The 20174-nt window shown below is 53.9% G+C and overlaps 1 protein-coding gene across 1 annotated transcript in view; it reads right to left on the bottom strand.

Annotated features, from left to right (window-relative positions):
- The window catches only part of LOC119962488, a 215969-nt gene that overhangs the window by 79642 nt on the left and 116153 nt on the right, over positions 1-20174 (bottom strand). Inside the window, exons 19-21 of the mRNA XM_038790433.1 lie at positions 18437-18587; positions 16606-16764; positions 14049-14207 (exon numbers count right to left, since the gene is read on the bottom strand). Coding sequence (XP_038646361.1) covers positions 14049-14207; positions 16606-16764; positions 18437-18587 — 469 coding nt within the window. The remainder of the gene's footprint in view (positions 1-14048; positions 14208-16605; positions 16765-18436; positions 18588-20174) is intronic.

The following is a 20174-nucleotide window of genomic DNA, read 5'->3' as shown; positions in this document are numbered from 1 at the left end:
CTCCCGGAATGTCAGGTGGTTGAATGACCCAGTCAAAGGTCAAGGGTATTTGCTCACCTGAAGAGTTTAAATCCTGACCTGGGATGGGATTCTGTAGGAATTGGCAGGGTGGACAACTCCGGTGCCGAGGAGTGGCGTGAACCACTCTGGCGGCATCCTCCTCGCCTTCAGGGGCTCGGCCAGCGGCGGCGTGGATTGCACCTCGCCGGCCGGAGAGGAAGGGGTTTGGCGCCTAGCCAACCAGCGCCGAAGAGCCTCCGCCAGCCGGCACGAGTTGGCGCATGCGCGGGAGCACCAGCATGTGCTGCCATCATCCCAGTGCATGCACAGGGGGGGTCATCTCCGCATCGGCCATGGTGGAGGACCACAGCAGCCGACGCGGAAGGCTAGAGTGCCCCCACGGCACAGGCCCGTCCGTGGATCGGTGGGCCCCAAGCGCGGGCCAGGCCACCGTGGGGTCACCCCCCCCCCCCCCCCCGGGGCCACATCTCCCCCCCCCGGGGCCACATCCCCCCCCCCCCCCCCGGGGCCACATCCCCCCCCCCCCCCCCCCGGGTCACATCCCCCCCCCCCCGGGACCACATTCCCCCCCTCCCCCGGGCCACATTCCCCCCCTCCCCCGGGGCCACATCCCCCCCCCCCCGGGGCCACATCCCCCCCCCCCGGGGCCATATCCCTCCCCCCCCGGGGCCACATCCCCCCCCCCCCCCGGGGCCATATCCCCCCCCCCCGGGCCATATCCCCCCCCCCCCCCGGGGCCATATCCCCCCCCGGGGCCACATCCCCCCCCCCCCCGGGGCCACATCCCCCCCCCCCGGGCCATATCCCCCCCCCCCGGGGCCATATCCCCCCTCCCCGGGGCCATATCCCCCCCCCCGGGGCCACATACCCCCCCCCCCGGGGCCACATTCCGCCCCCCCCCCCCCCGGGGCCCCACCCCCCCCCCCCCGGGGCCATATCCCCCCCCCCCGGGGCCATATCCCCCCCCCCCCCCGGGGCCATATCCCCCCCCCCCGGGGCCACATCCCCCCCCCCCGGGGCCATATCCCCCCCCCCCCCCCCGGGGCCATATCCCCCCCCCCCCCCGGGGCCACATCACCCCCCCCCCCGGGGCCACATCCCCCCCCCCCCCCCCGGGCCCCATCCCCCCCCCCCCGGGGCCATATCCCCCCCCCCCCCGGGGCCATATTCCCCCCCCCCCCCGGGGCCATATCCCCCCCCCCCGGGGCCACATCACCCCCCCCCCGGGGCCACATCCCCCCCCCCCGGGGCCATATCCCCCCCCCCCCGGGGCCATATCCCCCCCCCCCCTCGGGGCCATATCCCCCCCCCCCCCGGGGCCATATCCCCCCCCCGGGGCCATATCCCCCCCCGGGGCCATATCCCCCCCCCGGGGTCCATATCCTCCCCCCCCGGGGCCATATCCCCCCCCCCCCCGGGGCCATATCCCCCCCCCCGGGGCCACATCCCCCCCCCCCCGGGGCCATATTCCCCCCCCCCCGGGCCACATCCCCCCCCCCCCGGGGCCATCATCCCCCCCCCGGGGAGCCATATCCCCCCCCCGTGCCATATCCCCCCCCCCCCGGGGCCACATCCCCCCCCCCCCCCCGGGGCCATATCCCCCCCCCGGGGCCATATCCCCCCCCCGGGGCCATATCCCCCCCCCCCCCCCCGTGGCCATATCCCCCCCCGGGCTTATATCCCCCCCCCTCCCCCCCCCCGGGGCCATATCCCCCCCCCCCGGGGCCACATCCCCCCCCCCCCCCCCCCGTGGCCACATCCCCCACCCCCGGGGCCACATCCCCCCCCCCCCGGGCCATATCCCCCCCCCCGGGGCCATATCCCCCCCCCGGGGCCACATCCCCCCCCCCGGGGCCACATCCCCCCCCCCCCCGGGGCCACATCCCCCCCCCCCCCGGGGCCTTATCCCCCCCCCCCCGGGGCCATATCCCCCCCCCCCCTGGGGCCATATCCCCCCCCCCCCGGGCCATATCCCCCCCCCCGGGGCCATATCCCCTCCCCCCCCCCCCTCCGGGGCCACATCCCCCCCCCGGGGCCACATCCCCCCCCCGGGGCCATATCCCCCCCCCCCCCCCCCGGGGCCATATCCCTTGGTGTAATATACGCCGGTGGGACTGGCCGAAAACGGGCAGTCTTTTGGCGCATTGTGGGCCGGAGAATCGCCGGGGAGTTTAACTTGTGGTTGAGAGCAGACAAGGCTGTGGAAGGGGTGGGTGGGACAAGATTTCCATTCAGGCTTTGGTGGTAGGGCCTGGGGTGTGACAATATTAACCAATAAAGTGTTCAGTTTGCTGATGCTGAAATCTTGGCTGACCCCAGAGGTAGACATGTTATTGCCTGTGGGTCTTTGACAGGCACTGCGGAGGTTCTGCTTAATATCTCTGCTCCAAACTGGGATGATATGGATTTTATTAATAAGCTGCAGACGTCCATCCCTGATTTGGATATGGGGGGGGGGGGGTGACTTGATGGATCTCAGAGTGAATCACTTCATGCCCAAATCTCTGACTCCATCAAGGGTGGCAAAGGTGTGGTTGGTTTTCCTGGAGCAGATGTGGGGGTGGGGCAGATCCACAGAGTATTTTTACACCAAGGCGATGAAGAATTTTCCTTTCTCTCCCATGTGCAACAGGTATCTTGGCACATTGCCGTTTTATTGGATCGGTCCCTCCTCTCTTCTGTGGAGGGGGCTGGTTATTCAGCGATTGTGATTTCAGACCATGCCCCACATTATGTAGATTTCACTCTGGGATCTGGTCCATCCCAACGTCCACCATGGAAATTGGCTCCGGCATTGTTCGCAGACAAAAGATCTTGTGATCGCATGTCCACTGCCATTGGGGGATATATTACATTTAATGAAAGTGAGTTTATCTCGGCTTCTACGCTGTGAGAAGCCCTTAAGGTGGTCATCGGGGGAGATAATTTCCCACAAACCCCCCATGGAAAAGGCAGCAAAGGCGGAGCAGCAGGTTGGTGGACTCCATCCTTGAGCGGACCACCAGGACTTGCTTGTCCCAAACCCGGAGTTGTGGGTGAGCAGGAAGAAGCTACAGACACGATTGGAATGACTATCAGCGGGTAAGCTGGGGGACCAACTCTGCCATTTGACGAGGTTATTTTATGATCATGGGGAGAAGGCCAGTGGCCTATTGGCTGACCAGCTCAGGCAGCAGGCAGCTTCCTGGGAGATGACACAGGGACGTGACTCAGGTGGCAGCCGGTTTTCAGCCCCGCCCCACTTAATGCCAATGTGCCTTTTCAAAATTTTATCAAATCTCTATGGATCGGAGTCCCCGGTGGAGAGTTTCGGACATGATGGATTTTCTGGATGGATTACCCATCCCAAAGGTGGAGAGGTAGAGATGGGAAGAGTTAGAATCCCTATCGGGTCCATTACACTTGCACAGGCCTCTATTTCCCTGATCCTAAAGAAGGACAAGTACCCAACAGAATATCAACCTATTCACTTTTAAATGCGGACTTTAAGTTAATCGCTAAAGAGCTTTACTGTGAATCTAACCCCGTGCTGTACCTGTCCTGGGAGTGTTTGATGGGGACAGTGTAGAGGGAGCTTTACTCTGTATCTAACCCCGTGCTGTACCTGTCCTGGGAGTGTTTGATGGGGACAGTGTAGAGGGAGCTTTACTCTGTATCTAACCCCGTGCTGTACCTGTCCTGGGAGTGTTTGATGCGGACAGTGTAGAGGGAGCTTTACTCTGTATCTAACCCCGTGCTGTACCTGTCCTGGAAGTGTTTGATGGGGACAGTGTAGAGGGAGCTTTACTCTGTATCTAACCCCGTGCTGTACCTGTCCTGGGAGTGTTTGATGGGGACAGTGTAGAGGGAGCTTTACTCTGTATCTAACCCCGCGCTGTACCTGTCCTGGGAGTGTTTGATGGGGACAGTGTAGAGGGAGCTTTACTCTGTATCTAACCCCGTGCTGTACCTGTCCTGGGAGTGTTTGATGGGGTCAGTGTTGAGGGAGCTTTACTCTGTATCTAACACTGTGCTGTACCTGTCCTGGGAGTGTTTGATGGGGACAGTGTAGAGGGAGCTTTACTCTGTATCTAACCCCGTGCTGTACCTGTCCTGGGAGTGTTTGATGGGGACAGTGTAGAGGGAGCTTTACTCTGTATCTAACACTGTGCTGTACCTGTCCTGGGAGTGTTTGATGGGGACAGTGTAGAGGGAGCTTTACTCTGTATCTAACCCCGTGCTGTACCTGTCCTGGGAGTGTTTGATGGGGACAGTATGGACGGAGCTTTACTCTGTATCTAACCCCGTGCTGTAGCTGCCCTGGGAGTGTTTGCTGGGGACAGTGTAGAGGGAGCTTTACTCTGTATCTAACCCCGTGCTGTACATGTCCTGGGAGTGTTTAATGGGACAGTGTAGAGGGAGCTTTACTCTGTATCTAACACTGTGCTGTACCTGTCCTGGGAGTGTTTGATGGGGACAGTGTAGAGGGAGCTTTACTCTGTATCTAACCCCGTGCTGTACCTGTCCTGGGAGTGTTTGATGGGGACAGTGTAGAGGGAGCTTTACTCTGTATCTAACACTGTGCTGTACCTGTCCTGGGAGTGTTTGATGGGGACAGTGTAGAGGGAGCTTTACTCTGTATCTAACCCCGTGCTGTACCTGTCCTGGGAGTGTTTGATGGGGACAGTATGGACGGAGCTTTACTCTGTATCTAACCCCGTGCTGTAGCTGCCCTGGGAGTGTTTGCTGGGGACAGTGTAGAGGGAGCTTTACTCTGTATCTAACCCCATGCTGTATCTGTCCTGGGAGTGTTTGATGGGGACAGTGTAGAGGGAGCTTTACTCTGTATCTAACCCCGTGCTGTACCTGTCCTGGGAGTGTTTGATGGGGACAATGTAGAGGGAGCTTTACTCTGTATCTAACCCTGTGCTGTACCTGTCCTGGGAGTGTTGATGGGGACAGTGTAGAGGGAGCTTTACTCTGTATCTAGCCCGTGCTGTACCTGTCCTGGGAGTGTTTGATGGGGACAGTGTAGAGGGAGCTTTACTCTGTATCTAACCCCGTGCTGTACCTGTCCTGGGAGTGTTTGATGGGGACAATGTAGAGGGAGCTTTACTCTGTATCTAACCCTGTGCTGTACATGTCCTGGGAGTGTTGATGGGGACAGTGTAGAGGGAGCTTTACTCTGTATCTAGCCCGTGCTGTACCTGTCCTGGAAGTGTTTGATGGGGACAGTGTAGAGGGAGCTTTACTCTGTATCTAACCCCGTGCTGTACCTGTCCTGGGAGTGTTTGATGGGGACAGCGTAGAGGGAGCTTTACTCTGTATCTAACCCCGTGCTGTACCTGTCCTGGGAGTGTTTGATGGGGACAGTGTAGAGGGAGCTTTACTCTGTATCTAACCCCGTGCTGTACCTGTCCTGGGAGTGTTTGATGGGGACAGTGTAGAGGGAGCTTTACTCTATCTAACCCTGTGCTGTACCTGTCCTGGGAGTGTTTGATGGGGACAGTGTAGAGGGAGCTTTACTCTGTATCTAACCCCGTGCTGTACCTATCCTGGGAGTGTTTGATGGGGACAATGTAGAGGGAGCTTTACTCTGTATCTAACCCCGTGCTGTACCTGTCCTGGGAGTGTTTGATGCGGACAGTGTAGAGGGAGCTTTACTCTGTATCTAACCCCGTGCTGTACCTGTCCTGGAAGTGTTTGATGGGGACAGTGTAGAGGGAGCTTTACTCTGTATCTAACCCCGTGCTGTACCTGTCCTGGAAGTGTTTGATGGGGACAGTGTAGAGGGAGCTTTACTCTGTATCTAACCCCGTGCTGTACCTGTCCTGGGAGTGTTTGATGGGGACAGTGTAGAGGGAGCTTTACTCTGTATCTAACCCCGCGCTGTACCTGTCCTGGGAGTGTTTGATGGGGACAGTGTAGAGGGAGCTTTACTCTGTATCTAACCCCGTGCTGTACCTGTCCTGGGAGTGTTTGATGGGGTCAGTGTTGAGGGAGCTTTACTCTGTATCTAACACTGTGCTGTACCTGTCCTGGGAGTGTTTGATGGGGACAGTGTAGAGGGAGCTTTACTCTGTATCTAACCCCGTGCTGTACCTGTCCTGGGAGTGTTTGATGGGGACAGTGTAGAGGGAGCTTTACTCTGTATCTAACACTGTGCTGTACCTGTCCTGGGAGTGTTTGATGGGGACAGTGTAGAGGGAGCTTTACTCTGTATCTAACCCCGTGCTGTACCTGTCCTGGGAGTGTTTAATGGGACAGTGTAGAGGGAGCTTTACTCTGTATCTAACCCCATGCTGTATCTGTCCTGGGAGTGTTTGATGGGGACAGTGTAGAGGGAGCTTTACTCTGTATCTAACCCCGTGCTGTACCTGTCCTGGGAGTGTTTGATGGGGACAATGTAGAGGGAGCTTTACTCTGTATCTAACCCTGTGCTGTACCTGTCCTGGGAGTGTTGATGGGGACAGTGTAGAGGGAGCTTTACTCTGTATCTAGCCCGTGCTGTGCCTGTCCTGGGAGTGTTTGATGGGGACAGTGTAGAGGGAGCTTTACTCTGTATCTAACCCCGTGCTGTACCTGTCCTGGGAGTGTTTGATGGGGACAGCGTAGAGGGAGCTTTACTCTGTATCTAACCCCGTGCTGTACCTGTCCTGGGAGTGTTTGATGGGGACAGTGTAGAGGGAGCTTTACTCTGTATCTAACCCCGTGCTGTACCTGTCCTGGGAGTGTTTGATGGGGACAGTGTGGAGGGAGCTTTACTCTATCTAACCCTGTGCTGTACCTGTCCTGGGAGTGTTTGATGGGGACAGTGTAGAGGGAGCTTTACTCTGTATCTAACCCCGTGCTGTACCTGTCCTGGGAGTGTTTGATGGGGACAATGTAGAGGGAGCTTTACTCTGTATCTAACCCTGTGCTGTACCTGTCCTGGGAGTGTTTGATGGAGACAGTGTAGAGGGAGCTTTACTCTGTATCTAACCCCGTGCTGTACCTGTCCTGGGAGTGTTTGATGGGGACAGTGTAGAGGGAGCTTTACTCTGTATCTAACCCCATGCTGTACCTGTCCTGGGAGTGTTTGATGGGGACAGTGTAGAGTGAGCTTTACTCTATCTAACCCTGTGCTGTACCTGTCCTGGGAGTGTTTGATGGGGACAGTGTAGAGGGAGCTTTACTCTGTATCTAACCCCGTGCTGTACCTGTCCTGGGAGTGTTTGATGGGGACAGTGTAGAGGGAGCTTTACTCTGTATCTAACCCCGCGCTGTACCTGTCCTGGGAGTGTTTGATGGGGACAGTGTAGAGGGAGCTTTACTCTGTATCTAACCCCGTGCTGTAGCTGTCCTGGGAGTGTTTGATGGGGTCAGTGTTGAGGGAGCTTTACTCTGTATCTAACACTGTGCTGTACCTGTCCTGGGAGTGTTTGATGGGGACAGTGTAGAGGGAGCTTTACTCTGTATCTAACCCCGTGCTGTACCTGTCCTGGGAGTGTTTGATGGGGACAGTGTAGAGGGAGCTTTACTCTGTATCTAACACTGTGCTGTACCTGTCCTGGGAGTGTTTGATGGGGACAGTGTAGAGGGAGCTTTACTCTGTATCTAACCCCGTGCTGTACCTGTCCTGGGAGTGTTTGATGGGGACAGTATGGACGGAGCTTTACTCTGTATCTAACCCCGTGCTGTAGCTGCCCTGGGAGTGTTTGCTGGGGACAGTGTAGAGGGAGCTTTACTCTGTATCTAACCCCGTGCTGTACCTGTCCTGGGAGTGTTTGATGGGGACAATGTAGAGGGAGCTTTACTCTGTATCTAACCCCGTGCTGTACCTGTCCTGGGAGTGTTTGATGCGGACAGTGTAGAGGGAGCTTTACTCTGTATCTAACCCCGTGCTGTACCTGTCCTGGAAGTGTTTGATGGGGACAGTGTAGAGGGAGCTTTACTCTGTATCTAACCCCGTGCTGTACCTGTCCTGGAAGTGTTTGATGGGGACAGTGTAGAGGGAGCTTTACTCTGTATCTAACCCCGTGCTGTACCTGTCCTGGGAGTGTTTGATGGGGACAGTGTAGAGGGAGCTTTACTCTGTATCTAACCCCGCGCTGTACCTGTCCTGGGAGTGTTTGATGGGGACAGTGTAGAGGGAGCTTTACTCTGTATCTAACCCCGTGCTGTACCTGTCCTGGGAGTGTTTGATGGGGTCAGTGTTGAGGGAGCTTTACTCTGTATCTAACACTGTGCTGTACCTGTCCTGGGAGTGTTTGATGGGGACAGTGTAGAGGGAGCTTTACTCTGTATCTAACCCCGTGCTGTACCTGTCCTGGGAGTGTTTGATGGGGACAGTGTAGAGGGAGCTTTACTCTGTATCTAACACTGTGCTGTACCTGTCCTGGGAGTGTTTGATGGGGACAGTGTAGAGGGAGCTTTACTCTGTATCTAACCCCGTGCTGTACCTGTCCTGGGAGTGTTTGATGGGGACAGTATGGACGGAGCTTTACTCTGTATCTAACCCCGTGCTGTAGCTGCCCTGGGAGTGTTTGCTGGGGACAGTGTAGAGGGAGCTTTACTCTGTATCTAACCCCGTGCTGTACCTGTCCTGGGAGTGTTTAATGGGACAGTGTAGAGGGAGCTTTACTCTGTATCTAACCCCATGCTGTATCTGTCCTGGGAGTGTTTGATGGGGACAGTGTAGAGGGAGCTTTACTCTGTATCTAACCCCGTGCTGTACCTGTCCTGGGAGTGTTTGATGGGGACAATGTAGAGGGAGCTTTACTCTGTATCTAACCCTGTGCTGTACCTGTCCTGGGAGTGTTGATGGGGACAGTGTAGAGGGAGCTTTACTCTGTATCTAGCCCGTGCTGTGCCTGTCCTGGGAGTGTTTGATGGGGACAGTGTAGAGGGAGCTTTACTCTGTATCTAACCCCGTGCTGTACCTGTCCTGGGAGTGTTTGATGGGGACAGCGTAGAGGGAGCTTTACTCTGTATCTAACCCCGTGCTGTACCTGTCCTGGGAGTGTTTGATGGGGACAGTGTAGAGGGAGCTTTACTCTGTATCTAACCCCGTGCTGTACCTGTCCTGGGAGTGTTTGATGGGGACAGTGTAGAGGGAGCTTTACTCTATCTAACCCTGTGCTGTACCTGTCCTGGGAGTGTTTGATGGGGACAGTGTAGAGGGAGCTTTACTCTGTATCTAACCCCGTGCTGTACCTGTCCTGGGAGTGTTTGATGGGGACAATGTAGAGGGAGCTTTACTCTGTATCTAACCCTGTGCTGTACCTGTCCTGGGAGTGTTTGATGGAGACAGTGTAGAGGGAGCTTTACTCTGTATCTAACCCCGTGCTGTACCTGTCCTGGGAGTGTTTGATGGGGACAGTGTAGAGGGAGCTTTACTCTGTATCTAACCCCGTGCTGTACCTGTCCTGGGAGTGTTTGATGGGGACAGTGTAGAGGGAGCTTTACTCTATCTAACCCTGTGCTGTACCTGTCCTGGGAGTGTTTGATGGGGACAGTGTAGAGGGAGCTTTACTCTGTATCTAACCCCGTGCTGTACCTGTCCTGGGAGTGTTTGATGGGGACAGTGTAGAGGGAGCTTTACTCTGTATCTAACCCCGCGCTGTACCTGTCCTGGGAGTGTTTGATGGGGACAGTGTAGAGGGAGCTTTACTCTGTATCTAACCCCGTGCTGTAGCTGTCCTGGGAGTGTTTGATGGGGTCAGTGCTGAAGGAGCTTTACTCTGTATCTAACACTGTGCTGTACCTGTCCTGGGAGTGTTTGATGGGGACAGTGTAGAGGGAGCTTTACTCTGTATCTAACCCCGTGCTGTACCTGTCCTGGGAGTGTTTGATGGGGACAGTGTAGAGGGAGCTTTACTCTGTATCTAACACTGTGCTGTACCTGTCCTGGGAGTGTTTGATGGGGACAGTGTAGAGGGAGCTTTACTCTGTATCTAACCCCGTGCTGTACCTGTCCTGGGAGTGTTTGATGGGGAGAGTATGGACGGAGCTTTACTCTGTATCTAACCCCGTGCTGTAGCTGCCCTGGGAGTGTTTGCTGGGGACAGTGTAGAGGGAGCTTTACTCTGTATCTAACCCCGTGCTGTACCTGTCCTGGGAGTGTTTAATGGGACAGTGTAGAGGGAGCTTTACTCTGTATCTAACCCCATGCTGTATCTGTCCTGGGAGTGTTTGATGGGGACAGTGTAGAGGGAGCTTTACTCTGTATCTAACCCCGTGCTGTACCTGTCCTGGGAGTGTTTGATGGGGACAATGTAGAGGGAGCTTTACTCTGTATCTAACCCTGTGCTGTACCTGTCCTGGGAGTGTTGATGGGGACAGTGTAGAGGGAGCTTTACTCTGTATCTAGCCCGTGCTGTACCTGTCCTGGAAGTGTTTGATGGGGACAGTGTAGAGGGAGCTTTACTCTGTATCTAACCCCGTGCTGTACCTGTCCTGGGAGTGTTTGATGGGGACAGCGTAGAGGGAGCTTTACTCTGTATCTAACCCCGTGCTGTACCTGTCCTGGGAGTGTTTGATGGGGACAGTGTAGAGGGAGCTTTACTCTGTATCTAACCCCGTGCTGTACCTGTCCTGGGAGTGTTTGATGGGGACAGTGTAGAGGGAGCTTTACTCTATCTAACCCTGTGCTGTACCTGTCCTGGGAGTGTTTGATGGGGACAGTGTAGAGGGAGCTTTACTCTGTATCTAACCCCGTGCTGTACCTGTCCTGGGAGTGTTTGATGGGGACAATGTAGAGGGAGCTTTACTCTGTATCTAACCCCGTGCTGTACCTGTCCTGGGAGTGTTTGATGCGGACAGTGTAGAGGGAGCTTTACTCTGTATCTAACCCCGTGCTGTACCTGTCCTGGAAGTGTTTGATGGGGACAGTGTAGAGGGAGCTTTACTCTGTATCTAACCCCGTGCTGTACCTGTCCTGGAAGTGTTTGATGGGGACAGTGTAGAGGGAGCTTTACTCTGTATCTAACCCCGTGCTGTACCTGTCCTGGGAGTGTTTGATGGGGACAGTGTAGAGGGAGCTTTACTCTGTATCTAACCCCGCGCTGTACCTGTCCTGGGAGTGTTTGATGGGGACAGTGTAGAGGGAGCTTTACTCTGTATCTAACCCCGTGCTGTACCTGTCCTGGGAGTGTTTGATGGGGTCAGTGTTGAGGGAGCTTTACTCTGTATCTAACACTGTGCTGTACCTGTCCTGGGAGTGTTTGATGGGGACAGTGTAGAGGGAGCTTTACTCTGTATCTAACCCCGTGCTGTACCTGTCCTGGGAGTGTTTGATGGGGACAGTGTAGAGGGAGCTTTACTCTGTATCTAACACTGTGCTGTACCTGTCCTGGGAGTGTTTGATGGGGACAGTGTAGAGGGAGCTTTACTCTGTATCTAACCCCGTGCTGTACCTGTCCTGGGAGTGTTTGATGGGGACAGTATGGACGGAGCTTTACTCTGTATCTAACCCCGTGCTGTAGCTGCCCTGGGAGTGTTTGCTGGGGACAGTGTAGAGGGAGCTTTACTCTGTATCTAACCCCGTGCTGTACCTGTCCTGGGAGTGTTTAATGGGACAGTGTAGAGGGAGCTTTACTCTGTATCTAACCCCATGCTGTATCTGTCCTGGGAGTGTTTGATGGGGACAGTGTAGAGGGAGCTTTACTCTGTATCTAACCCCGTGCTGTACCTGTCCTGGGAGTGTTTGATGGGGACAATGTAGAGGGAGCTTTACTCTGTATCTAACCCTGTGCTGTACCTGTCCTGGGAGTGTTGATGGGGACAGTGTAGAGGGAGCTTTACTCTGTATCTAGCCCGTGCTGTACCTGTCCTGGGAGTGTTTGATGGGGCAGTGTAGAGGGAGCTTTACTCTGTATCTAACCCCGTGCTGTACCTGTCCTGGGAGTGTTTGATGGGGACAGCGTAGAGGGAGCTTTACTCTGTATCTAACCCCGTGCTGTACCTGTCCTGGGAGTGTTTGATGGGGACAGTGTAGAGGGAGCTTTACTCTGTATCTAACCCCGTGCTGTACCTGTCCTGGGAGTGTTTGATGGGGACAGTGTAGAGGGAGCTTTACTCTATCTAACCCTGTGCTGTACCTGTCCTGGGAGTGTTTGATGGGGACAGTGTAGAGGGAGCTTTACTCTGTATCTAACCCCGTGCTGTACCTGTCCTGGGAGTGTTTGATGGGGACAATGTAGAGGGAGCTTTACTCTGTATCTAACCCTGTGCTGTACCTGTCCTGGGAGTGTTGATGGGGACAGTGTAGAGGGAGCTTTACTCTGTATCTAACCCCGTGCTGTACCTGTCCTGGGAGTGTTTGATGGGGACAATGTAGAGGGAGCTTTACTCTGTATCTAACCCCGTGCTGTACCTGTCCTGGGAGTGTTGATGGGGACAGTGTAGAGGAAGCTTTACTCTGTATCTCACCCCGTGCTGTACCTGTCCTGGGAGTGTTTGATGGGGACAGTGGAGAGGGAGCTTGACTGTGTGCCTAATCTATGGTATGCGCTGTTGATTTGAATCATGTGGGTTTAATTTAAATTGCTCATTAACTTTTGCCACAATCTCACTTTGATCAGAGTTGGACTGAGAGAGAGTTACCGTGAGTTGTGGTGTTGCCGAGCCGTGAATCCACAATCATTTTACCCTGTTGGGCTCTCCCTTACCAAACCTGCGAGACTGGTTTGGGAAGACTGAGTTCGGTATTTGAGACCTTTTCCTCTGTCTCTGACTGACTAACAGATCCCAGGGGCCACAGAGAAGCAGCAATTTACATGTCCTTACCTGGTTGGTTGTTGAGCACAGATTCAGCAGGCAGCAGTGAGCTGAAGGTGTTCCTGTCTCCCCCTCCCCAGACAACCATACTCTCCCCCCAGACCCCACTGCTGGGTCCTGCGAGAGCTTTCCGCAGCTTCTCGCCCAGGCAAGTGCCCTTCACCACACTCTGTTCAATCTTGAATTACTCCGCCTCGAGGCATCCAGAACTCAGCTGATCCCTGCTGCTCGTTTACTGCGTTAACCCTTCGAGGCCACTGATGTAAATTCGCTCGACTCACGGTTTCTTTCAGTAGTAATGCATTCGGCTCCTGTCACATCGGAGGGCGGGGTTTGCCTGGAGGAGGGTGCTTCCAGCGAGTTCAGGGTCCCTCCTTATTCAATCCAGTACAGACTGGGGTAGTGGCCGGGCAGTGCATAGCAAAGCAAGGACCTCTTTCAGGGAGCTGCACATTGTCAGTGTGACTCCCTGACTTTCACTCACACCTCCGGGTTCAAAACCTCCTTCCAAACAAACAATACTAACATCCGTGCTGAACTCGCACACATACTGTCAGAGAGTCAGTACTGAGGGAGTGCTGCACTGTCTGAGGGTCAGTACTGAGGGAGTGCTGCACTGTCAGAGGGTCAGTACTGAGGGAGTTCAGCACTGTCAGAGGGTCAGTACTGAGGGAGTGCCGCACTGTCAGAGGGTCAGTACTGAGGGAGTGCCGCACTGTCAGAGGGTCAGTACTGAGGGAGTGCCGCACTGTCAGAGGGTCAGTACTGAGGGAATGCTGCACTGTCTGAGGGTCAGTACTGAGGGAGTGCTGCACTGTCAGAGGGTCAGTACTGAAGGAGTGCCGCACTGTCAGAGGGTCAGTACTGAGGGAGTGCTGCACTGTCAGAGGGTCAGTACTGAGGGAATGCTGCACTGTCAGAGGGTCAGTACTGAGGGAGCGCTGCACTGTCAGAGGGTCAGTACTGAGGGAGTGCTGCACTGTCAGAGGGTCAGTACTGAGGGAGTGCTGCACTGTCAGAGGGTCAGTACTGAGGGAGTGCCGCACTGTCAGAGGGTCAGTACTGAGGGGGTGCTGCACTGTCAGAGGGTCAGTACTGAGGGAGTGCTGCACTGTCAGAGGGTCAGTACTGAGGGATACTATGCTTGGAGCTGTTGCTGTGAAGGGGGCCTTCTTGACAGCGATAAGGCCTAAAGAGGCCTCTGCCTTTAGGTATTAACCCTTTGGTCAAGGGCAATCTGTTTCACACTGGCTTCTCGTGGTTGAGCAACAGATGATTTTGATTCTCACCTCCAACAGCACGAGCTCCCGTCCACTCACGCTCTCTCCCAGGCCTTCCAAACACTGCTCCGCCCACTCTTCCATCCGCGAGCCACTCTCGGTTAGATCCTGCCACAGACTCAGGCCTTGCTTCAGGCTGCAGCTGTAAGAATCCAGCCTCTCTGACACCTGCCAGGAGACACAGACTCAGTTATAGTTGTCCAAACCAGATCCTGTACTTACCCAGGGCCCCCTCTGTGATTGGGCCTCATCCGCGGAGAGTGATGCAACCTGGGTCTGGGTTTCCCAATGCACTACCCTGACAGGCTGCTGGAGTAGCCAGTTTGGCAGAGTATCTGTGCCAAACATAGATCCCCACCCCTCCCCGCCTTTGCTGTTTGTAGCATTAATAGTGAATGGGAAAATCAGGCTGTTTTCTGGTAAGATGGTCACCAAGACAGGGTGATGGGCAATGTGTTGCAGGAAGTAAGTGTGACACTTCAGATAGCGTTGTGGTATTGCCACTGGACTTGCAATCCAGAGACCTGGGGTAGTGTTCTGGTTCAAATCCCACCCTGATAGATTGTGTCAACCATGAAACTATAGTCGTAAAAACCCAACTGGTTCACTAATGTCCTTTAGGGAAGGAAATCTGCCGGCCTTACCCGGTCTGGCCTACATGTGTCTCCAGAACCCACAGCAATGTGGTTGACACTTAACCTCCCTCTGAAATGGCCCAGCAAGCCACTCCGCTCAAGGAGGGTAATTAGGGATGGCAATAAACACTGGCTCAATCACTAATGCCCCACGCAGCACGTCTGGCTATTCGCAAGAGCTTTGATTTAATACATTTTGAAGAGGTTTGATAGAGTCGAGAAGATGTGGGATAAGCCAGGACCGAGTGTCCTAAATATAAAATATTTAGTAATGAATCGGGAATTCAGAAAACTTTTGTGAGATTTGCTTTTGTGAGAGTGTGGGGGTTATCGAGGTGAATATCATGGACACATTCAAACACACGAGCGAGAGAGGAATGGAGGTTCCTGCTGATTGGGTGTATGATCGAGTGTGAAGGGCGTGGAGTCTAAACGCTGGTAGACCCCAGGGGTCACTGTCCGTGTGGAGTTTGCCCATTCTCCCCATGTCTACGTGGGTCTCACCCCCATAACCCTTCCCGTGTCTGCGTGGGTCTCACCCCCCACAACCCAAAGATATGCAGGGCATGTGGATTGGCCACGCTAAACTGACCCTTCATTGGAAAAAATGAATTGGGTTCTCTAAATTTATTTTTAAATATAGGGGCAGCAGGGTAGCATGGTGGTTAGCATAAATGCTTCACAGCTCCAGGGTCCCAGGTTCGATTCCCGGCTGGGTCACTGTCTGTGCGGAGTCTGCACGTCCTCCCCCTGTGTGCGTGGGTTTCCTCCGGGTGCTCCGGTTCCTCCCACAGTCCAAAGATGTGCGGGTTAAGTGGATTGGCCATGCTAAATTGCCCGTAGTGTCCTAATAAAAGTAAGGTTAAGGGGGGGTTGTTGGGTTACAGGTGTAGGGTGCATACGTGGGTTTGAGTAGGGTGATCATGGCTCGGCACAACATTGAGGGCCGAAGGGCCTGTTCTGTGCTGTACTGTTCTATGTTCTATGTTCTAAATATAAACGCTGGTGGGGACATGCTGTTTCTGTGCTGCTGGCTTCATTGTCATTTCATGCAATTTATTATGACCCAATTTCTCACGGATGTGGGCACATGTATTGACTTAAACGTTTCCCCCACCCTGCCTGGTCACACAGATGAAAGGGAGATGGGACGAGGGTAGGAACACATTAACAAAGCCTATTTAAAGAAGGACTAAACGTCACTCTGATGTGAACTAATTCTGCGCTTCCAATAAATAAACCATGAAAAAGTTGTCACATGGTCAGCAAAGGCTAACCTGTTAGGGAACCTGCTGCCTGTTTATGGTCAGGGCCGATACGTGACTCCACTCCCACACCGAGGTAGTTGTCCCTGAGCCATCCTGATGATCATTCAGAATAGGCAATAAGTGCCGGCTTTGTCACAAGGCTCACATCCTGAGAGCAAACATATAAAGAAAGGCCCTCGAGCCCCATTCCCCTCAATCAGAGGTGGTTCATAGAATCATAGAATTTGGCCATTCAGCCCATCAAGTTTGCACCGGCTCTTGGAAAGAGCACCCTACTTAAGCCCTCGCTTCCACCCTTACCCCGTAACGCAGAAACCCCACCTAACCTTTTTTGGACACTCAGGGCAATTTATCACAGCCAATCCACCTAACCTTCACATCTTTGGACTGTGGGGGGAAACCGGAGCACCCGGAGGAAACCCACGCAGACACTGGGAGAACATGCAGACTCCGCACAGACAGTGACCCAAGCCGGGAATCGAACCTGGGACCCTGGAGCTGTGAAGCAACTGTGCTAACCACTGTGCTGCCCAGGTTAACTGGGGAGAGGAGAGACATTGAGCAGGGTTGGAGTCGCATTGTTAAAACCCCTCGAAGGAAAGGTTCCAGTAGGAATCTGTGTAGCTTTGGCAGTTTTCCAAGCTTGCATCTGCAGTTACTCACATCCAGCCATCCATCCAACAGTTCATCTGCCTCCCTCTGGAATGGTAAGGACCCACAATCGATAATTTTCCTCAGCTCTGACTGTAGGTGGCAACAGATCTTTCTCAATTCATCCACTTTCTCTTGTTGGTTGCTGAACTCTAGTTTGACTTCATCAATCTGAAAATAAATGTTTTAAAAGCCCACATTCAGCCTTGAGGTAATTTGGATGTTAATACACAGAAAAATAGAACAACTAGGAACAGGAGGAGGCCATTTGGCCCTTCAAGCCGGCTCCACCATTTATTATGATCATAGAAAGAAGTCTGACACACCAGGTTAAAGTCCAACAGGTTGATTTGAATCACTAGCTTTCAGAGCACTGCTCCTTCCTCAGGTGAAGTGGAGGCAAGTTGACAATCACACCGTATACATAATCACTCACTCCAATCACACTTTGTTCCTGTAAAGACTTTGTTGACCTGTAAAGACTCACATTCCAATCTGTAATTATTTTGTCATTGTGATTCTCCGATATACGCTGTGATTGTGAACTTGCCTCCACTTCACCTGAGGAAGGAGCAGCGCTCTGAAAGCTAGTGATTCGAATCAAACCTGTTGGACTTTAACTTGGTGTGTAAGACTTCTTACTGTGTCCACCCCAGTCCAACGCCGGCATCTCCACATCATTATGATCATGGCTGATCATCCAACTCAATCGACCAATCCCCCTTTCCCCCATATCCTTTGATCCCCTTTGCCCTCAGTGCCAAATCTAACTGCTTCTTGAAAACAGACAGGCCCAAAATCTCCGTTGCCTGACGCCGATATCGTAATCGGTGACCGGGCGGAGAATGGGCTCCACCTCCCAAATTGGGGCTGGAGCCAGTTTGACGCTGGTCAGCCATGCTCCGCCCCCGATGCTCCGCCCCCGATGCTCCGCCCCCCCTGGAAGTGACGTAATCGCGTCGCCCGCCTTTGCAATGCCGTTGGCAAGTCATCGGAAGGCCCTCCCGCGATGCTCCGCCCGCGATGCTCCGCCCCCGATGCTCCTCCCCCGATGCTCCGCCCCCGATGGACCGAGTTCCCGATGCTCCGCCCCCGATGCTCCGCCCCCGATGGACCGAGTTCCCGATGCTCCGCCCCCGATGGTGCGGGACACGTGTGGTCAGGAACCCGGTGTGAACGCTATGGACTGTGTCCAGCGGCGCCGCACTCGGCCAGGACCCGTGCCGCTGGCCGGGTGGGGGGGGGGCTTCCACGAGGAAGCTGGGTGATGGGTGGGGGGTTGGCCATTCCCCTCTCCTATATTATGGCCATTCAGATAATAATAATAATCTTTATTGTCACAAGTAGGCTTTTTAAAATTATACCCAATTATGTTTTCACCTAAGGGGCAATTTAGCATGGCCAAACCACCCAATCTGCACATCTTTGGGTTGTGGGGGTGAGGCCCACGCAGGCACGGGGAGAATGTGCAAACTCCACACGGACTTCACAAGTAGGTTTACATCAACACTGCAATGAAGTTACTGTAAACAGCCCCTAGTTGCCACACTCCGGCGTCTGTTCGGGTACACAGAGGGAGAATTCAGAATGTCCAATTCACCTAACAAGCACGTCTTTCGGGACTTGTGGAAGGAAACCGGAGCAGCCGGAGGAAACCCACGCAGACACGGGGAGAACGTGAATCTCCGCACAGACAGTGACCCAAGCCGGGAATCGATCCTGGACCCTGGAACTGAGCAATAACGACAGCAATACAAATACATGAGCTCTCCAACTGAAGCCCATCCCTTTAGAATTTGTCTCACCTGGCTTTTCAAATCACTGTGATTTTAGAGACACTTACATGGCTCATTACTCTCTGTAGCTTTTCTTTGTCGATGTAAGATAATCTTCCTGGGATGACATCCTCTCCTTTCTGAATTGTCAATGCCAGTTCCTTTTTGTAGTTTTGAAACTCCCTCAGGAACGCCACCAACACACAGCACTGATCCTGCCTGAGGAGAAAACAGAGAATATTGTCACAGGAAAATGCACGTTATCATTCAGCAAAACCCATCCTGGGTAAATGAAAAGCTATCATAGAGAAATAGATATGGGAGATGCCTGGGAGGTTATCACACAGGCGTTCAGAGAGGAATATATTCTGGGTGAAAAGAACGTGGGGAAGGAGAATAGAAAGAACAACTGCAATTATTTAGGAAGTAGCTCCATATTCTCTCTGCCCATAGCCCTGTATCAATCCCAAACTAATCCCACTGCCCGGCTCTCTCCCCATAGCCCTGTATCAATCTCCAAACTAATCCCACTGCCCGGCTCTCTCCGCATTGCCCTGTATCAATCCCAAACTAATCCCACTGCCCCGCTCTCTCCCCATAGCCCTGTATCAATCCCCAAACTAATCCCACTGTCCTACTCTCTCCCCATAGCCCTGTATCAATCCACAAACTAATCCCACTGCCCTGCCCTATCCCAATAGCCCTGTATCAATCCCAAACTAATCCCACTGCCCCACTCTCTCCCCATAGCCCTGTATCAATCCCAAACTAATCCCACTGCCTCACTCTCTCCCCATAGCCCTGTATCAATCCCAAACTAATCCCACTGCCCGGCTCTCTCCCCATAGCCCTGTATCAATCCACAAACTAATCCCACTGCCCCGCTCTCTCCCCATAGCCCTGTATCAATCCCCAAACTAATCCCACTGTCCCGCTCTCTCTCCATAGCCCTGTATCAATCCCAAACTAATCCCACTGCCCCGCTCTCTCCCCATAGCCCTGTATCAATCCCCAAACCAATCCCACTGTCCCTACAATTAACCCAATACATTTACAATTAGCAGCGTTATTTGCAGTATTTATCCAGTTCCATTTGGAAAGTTCCTGTTGAATTTACTTTGCTCGCCCTTTCCAGCAACATCTGGGTGGACAAAGGGATAAACGCAGAAACCAGAGGCGAGTCATAAATAGTAATAATAATCAGCTTTATTGTCACAAGTAGGTTTATATTAACACTGCAATGAAGTTACTGTGAAAATCCCCTAGTCGCCACATTCCGGCGTCTGTTCTGGTACACAGAGGGAGAATTCAGAATGTCCAATTCACCTGACAGCACGTCTTTCGGGACTTGTGAGAGGAAACCGGAGCACCCGGAGGAAACGCACGCAGACACAGGGAGAACGTGCAGGCTCCGCACAGACAGTGACCCAGCCAGGAATTGAACCCGGGTCCCTGGCACTGTGAAGCCACAATGCTAACCACTATGCTACCGTGCCGCCCTGAATCACACTAACCTGAGTGGTGGGGAAACTATTGGAAGCAATTCTGAGAGACAGAATTAATCTGCATTTGGAGAGGCCGGGATTAATCAGGAACAGTCAGCCTGGGTTTGTTAATGGGAGGTCATGTCTGACCAACTTGATTGACTTTTTTGAAGAGTGTGTAGATGCGGGCAATGTATCTGACATAGTCTACTCGGACTTCAGCCAGGCTTTTGATAAGGTTCCACACGGGAGACTGAGAGCGAAGGTCAGAGCCCACGGGATCCAAGGGAATTTGGAAAATTGGCTGAGTGGCAGGAAGCAG

This window comes from Scyliorhinus canicula, chromosome 2 (genome assembly GCF_902713615.1).
Source record: "Scyliorhinus canicula chromosome 2, sScyCan1.1, whole genome shotgun sequence".
NCBI classification, from domain to species: Eukaryota; Metazoa; Chordata; class Chondrichthyes; order Carcharhiniformes; family Scyliorhinidae; genus Scyliorhinus; species Scyliorhinus canicula.
The sequence above is the reverse complement of the archived record's forward strand: the minus strand, read 5'-3'. Positions and strand labels throughout refer to the sequence as shown.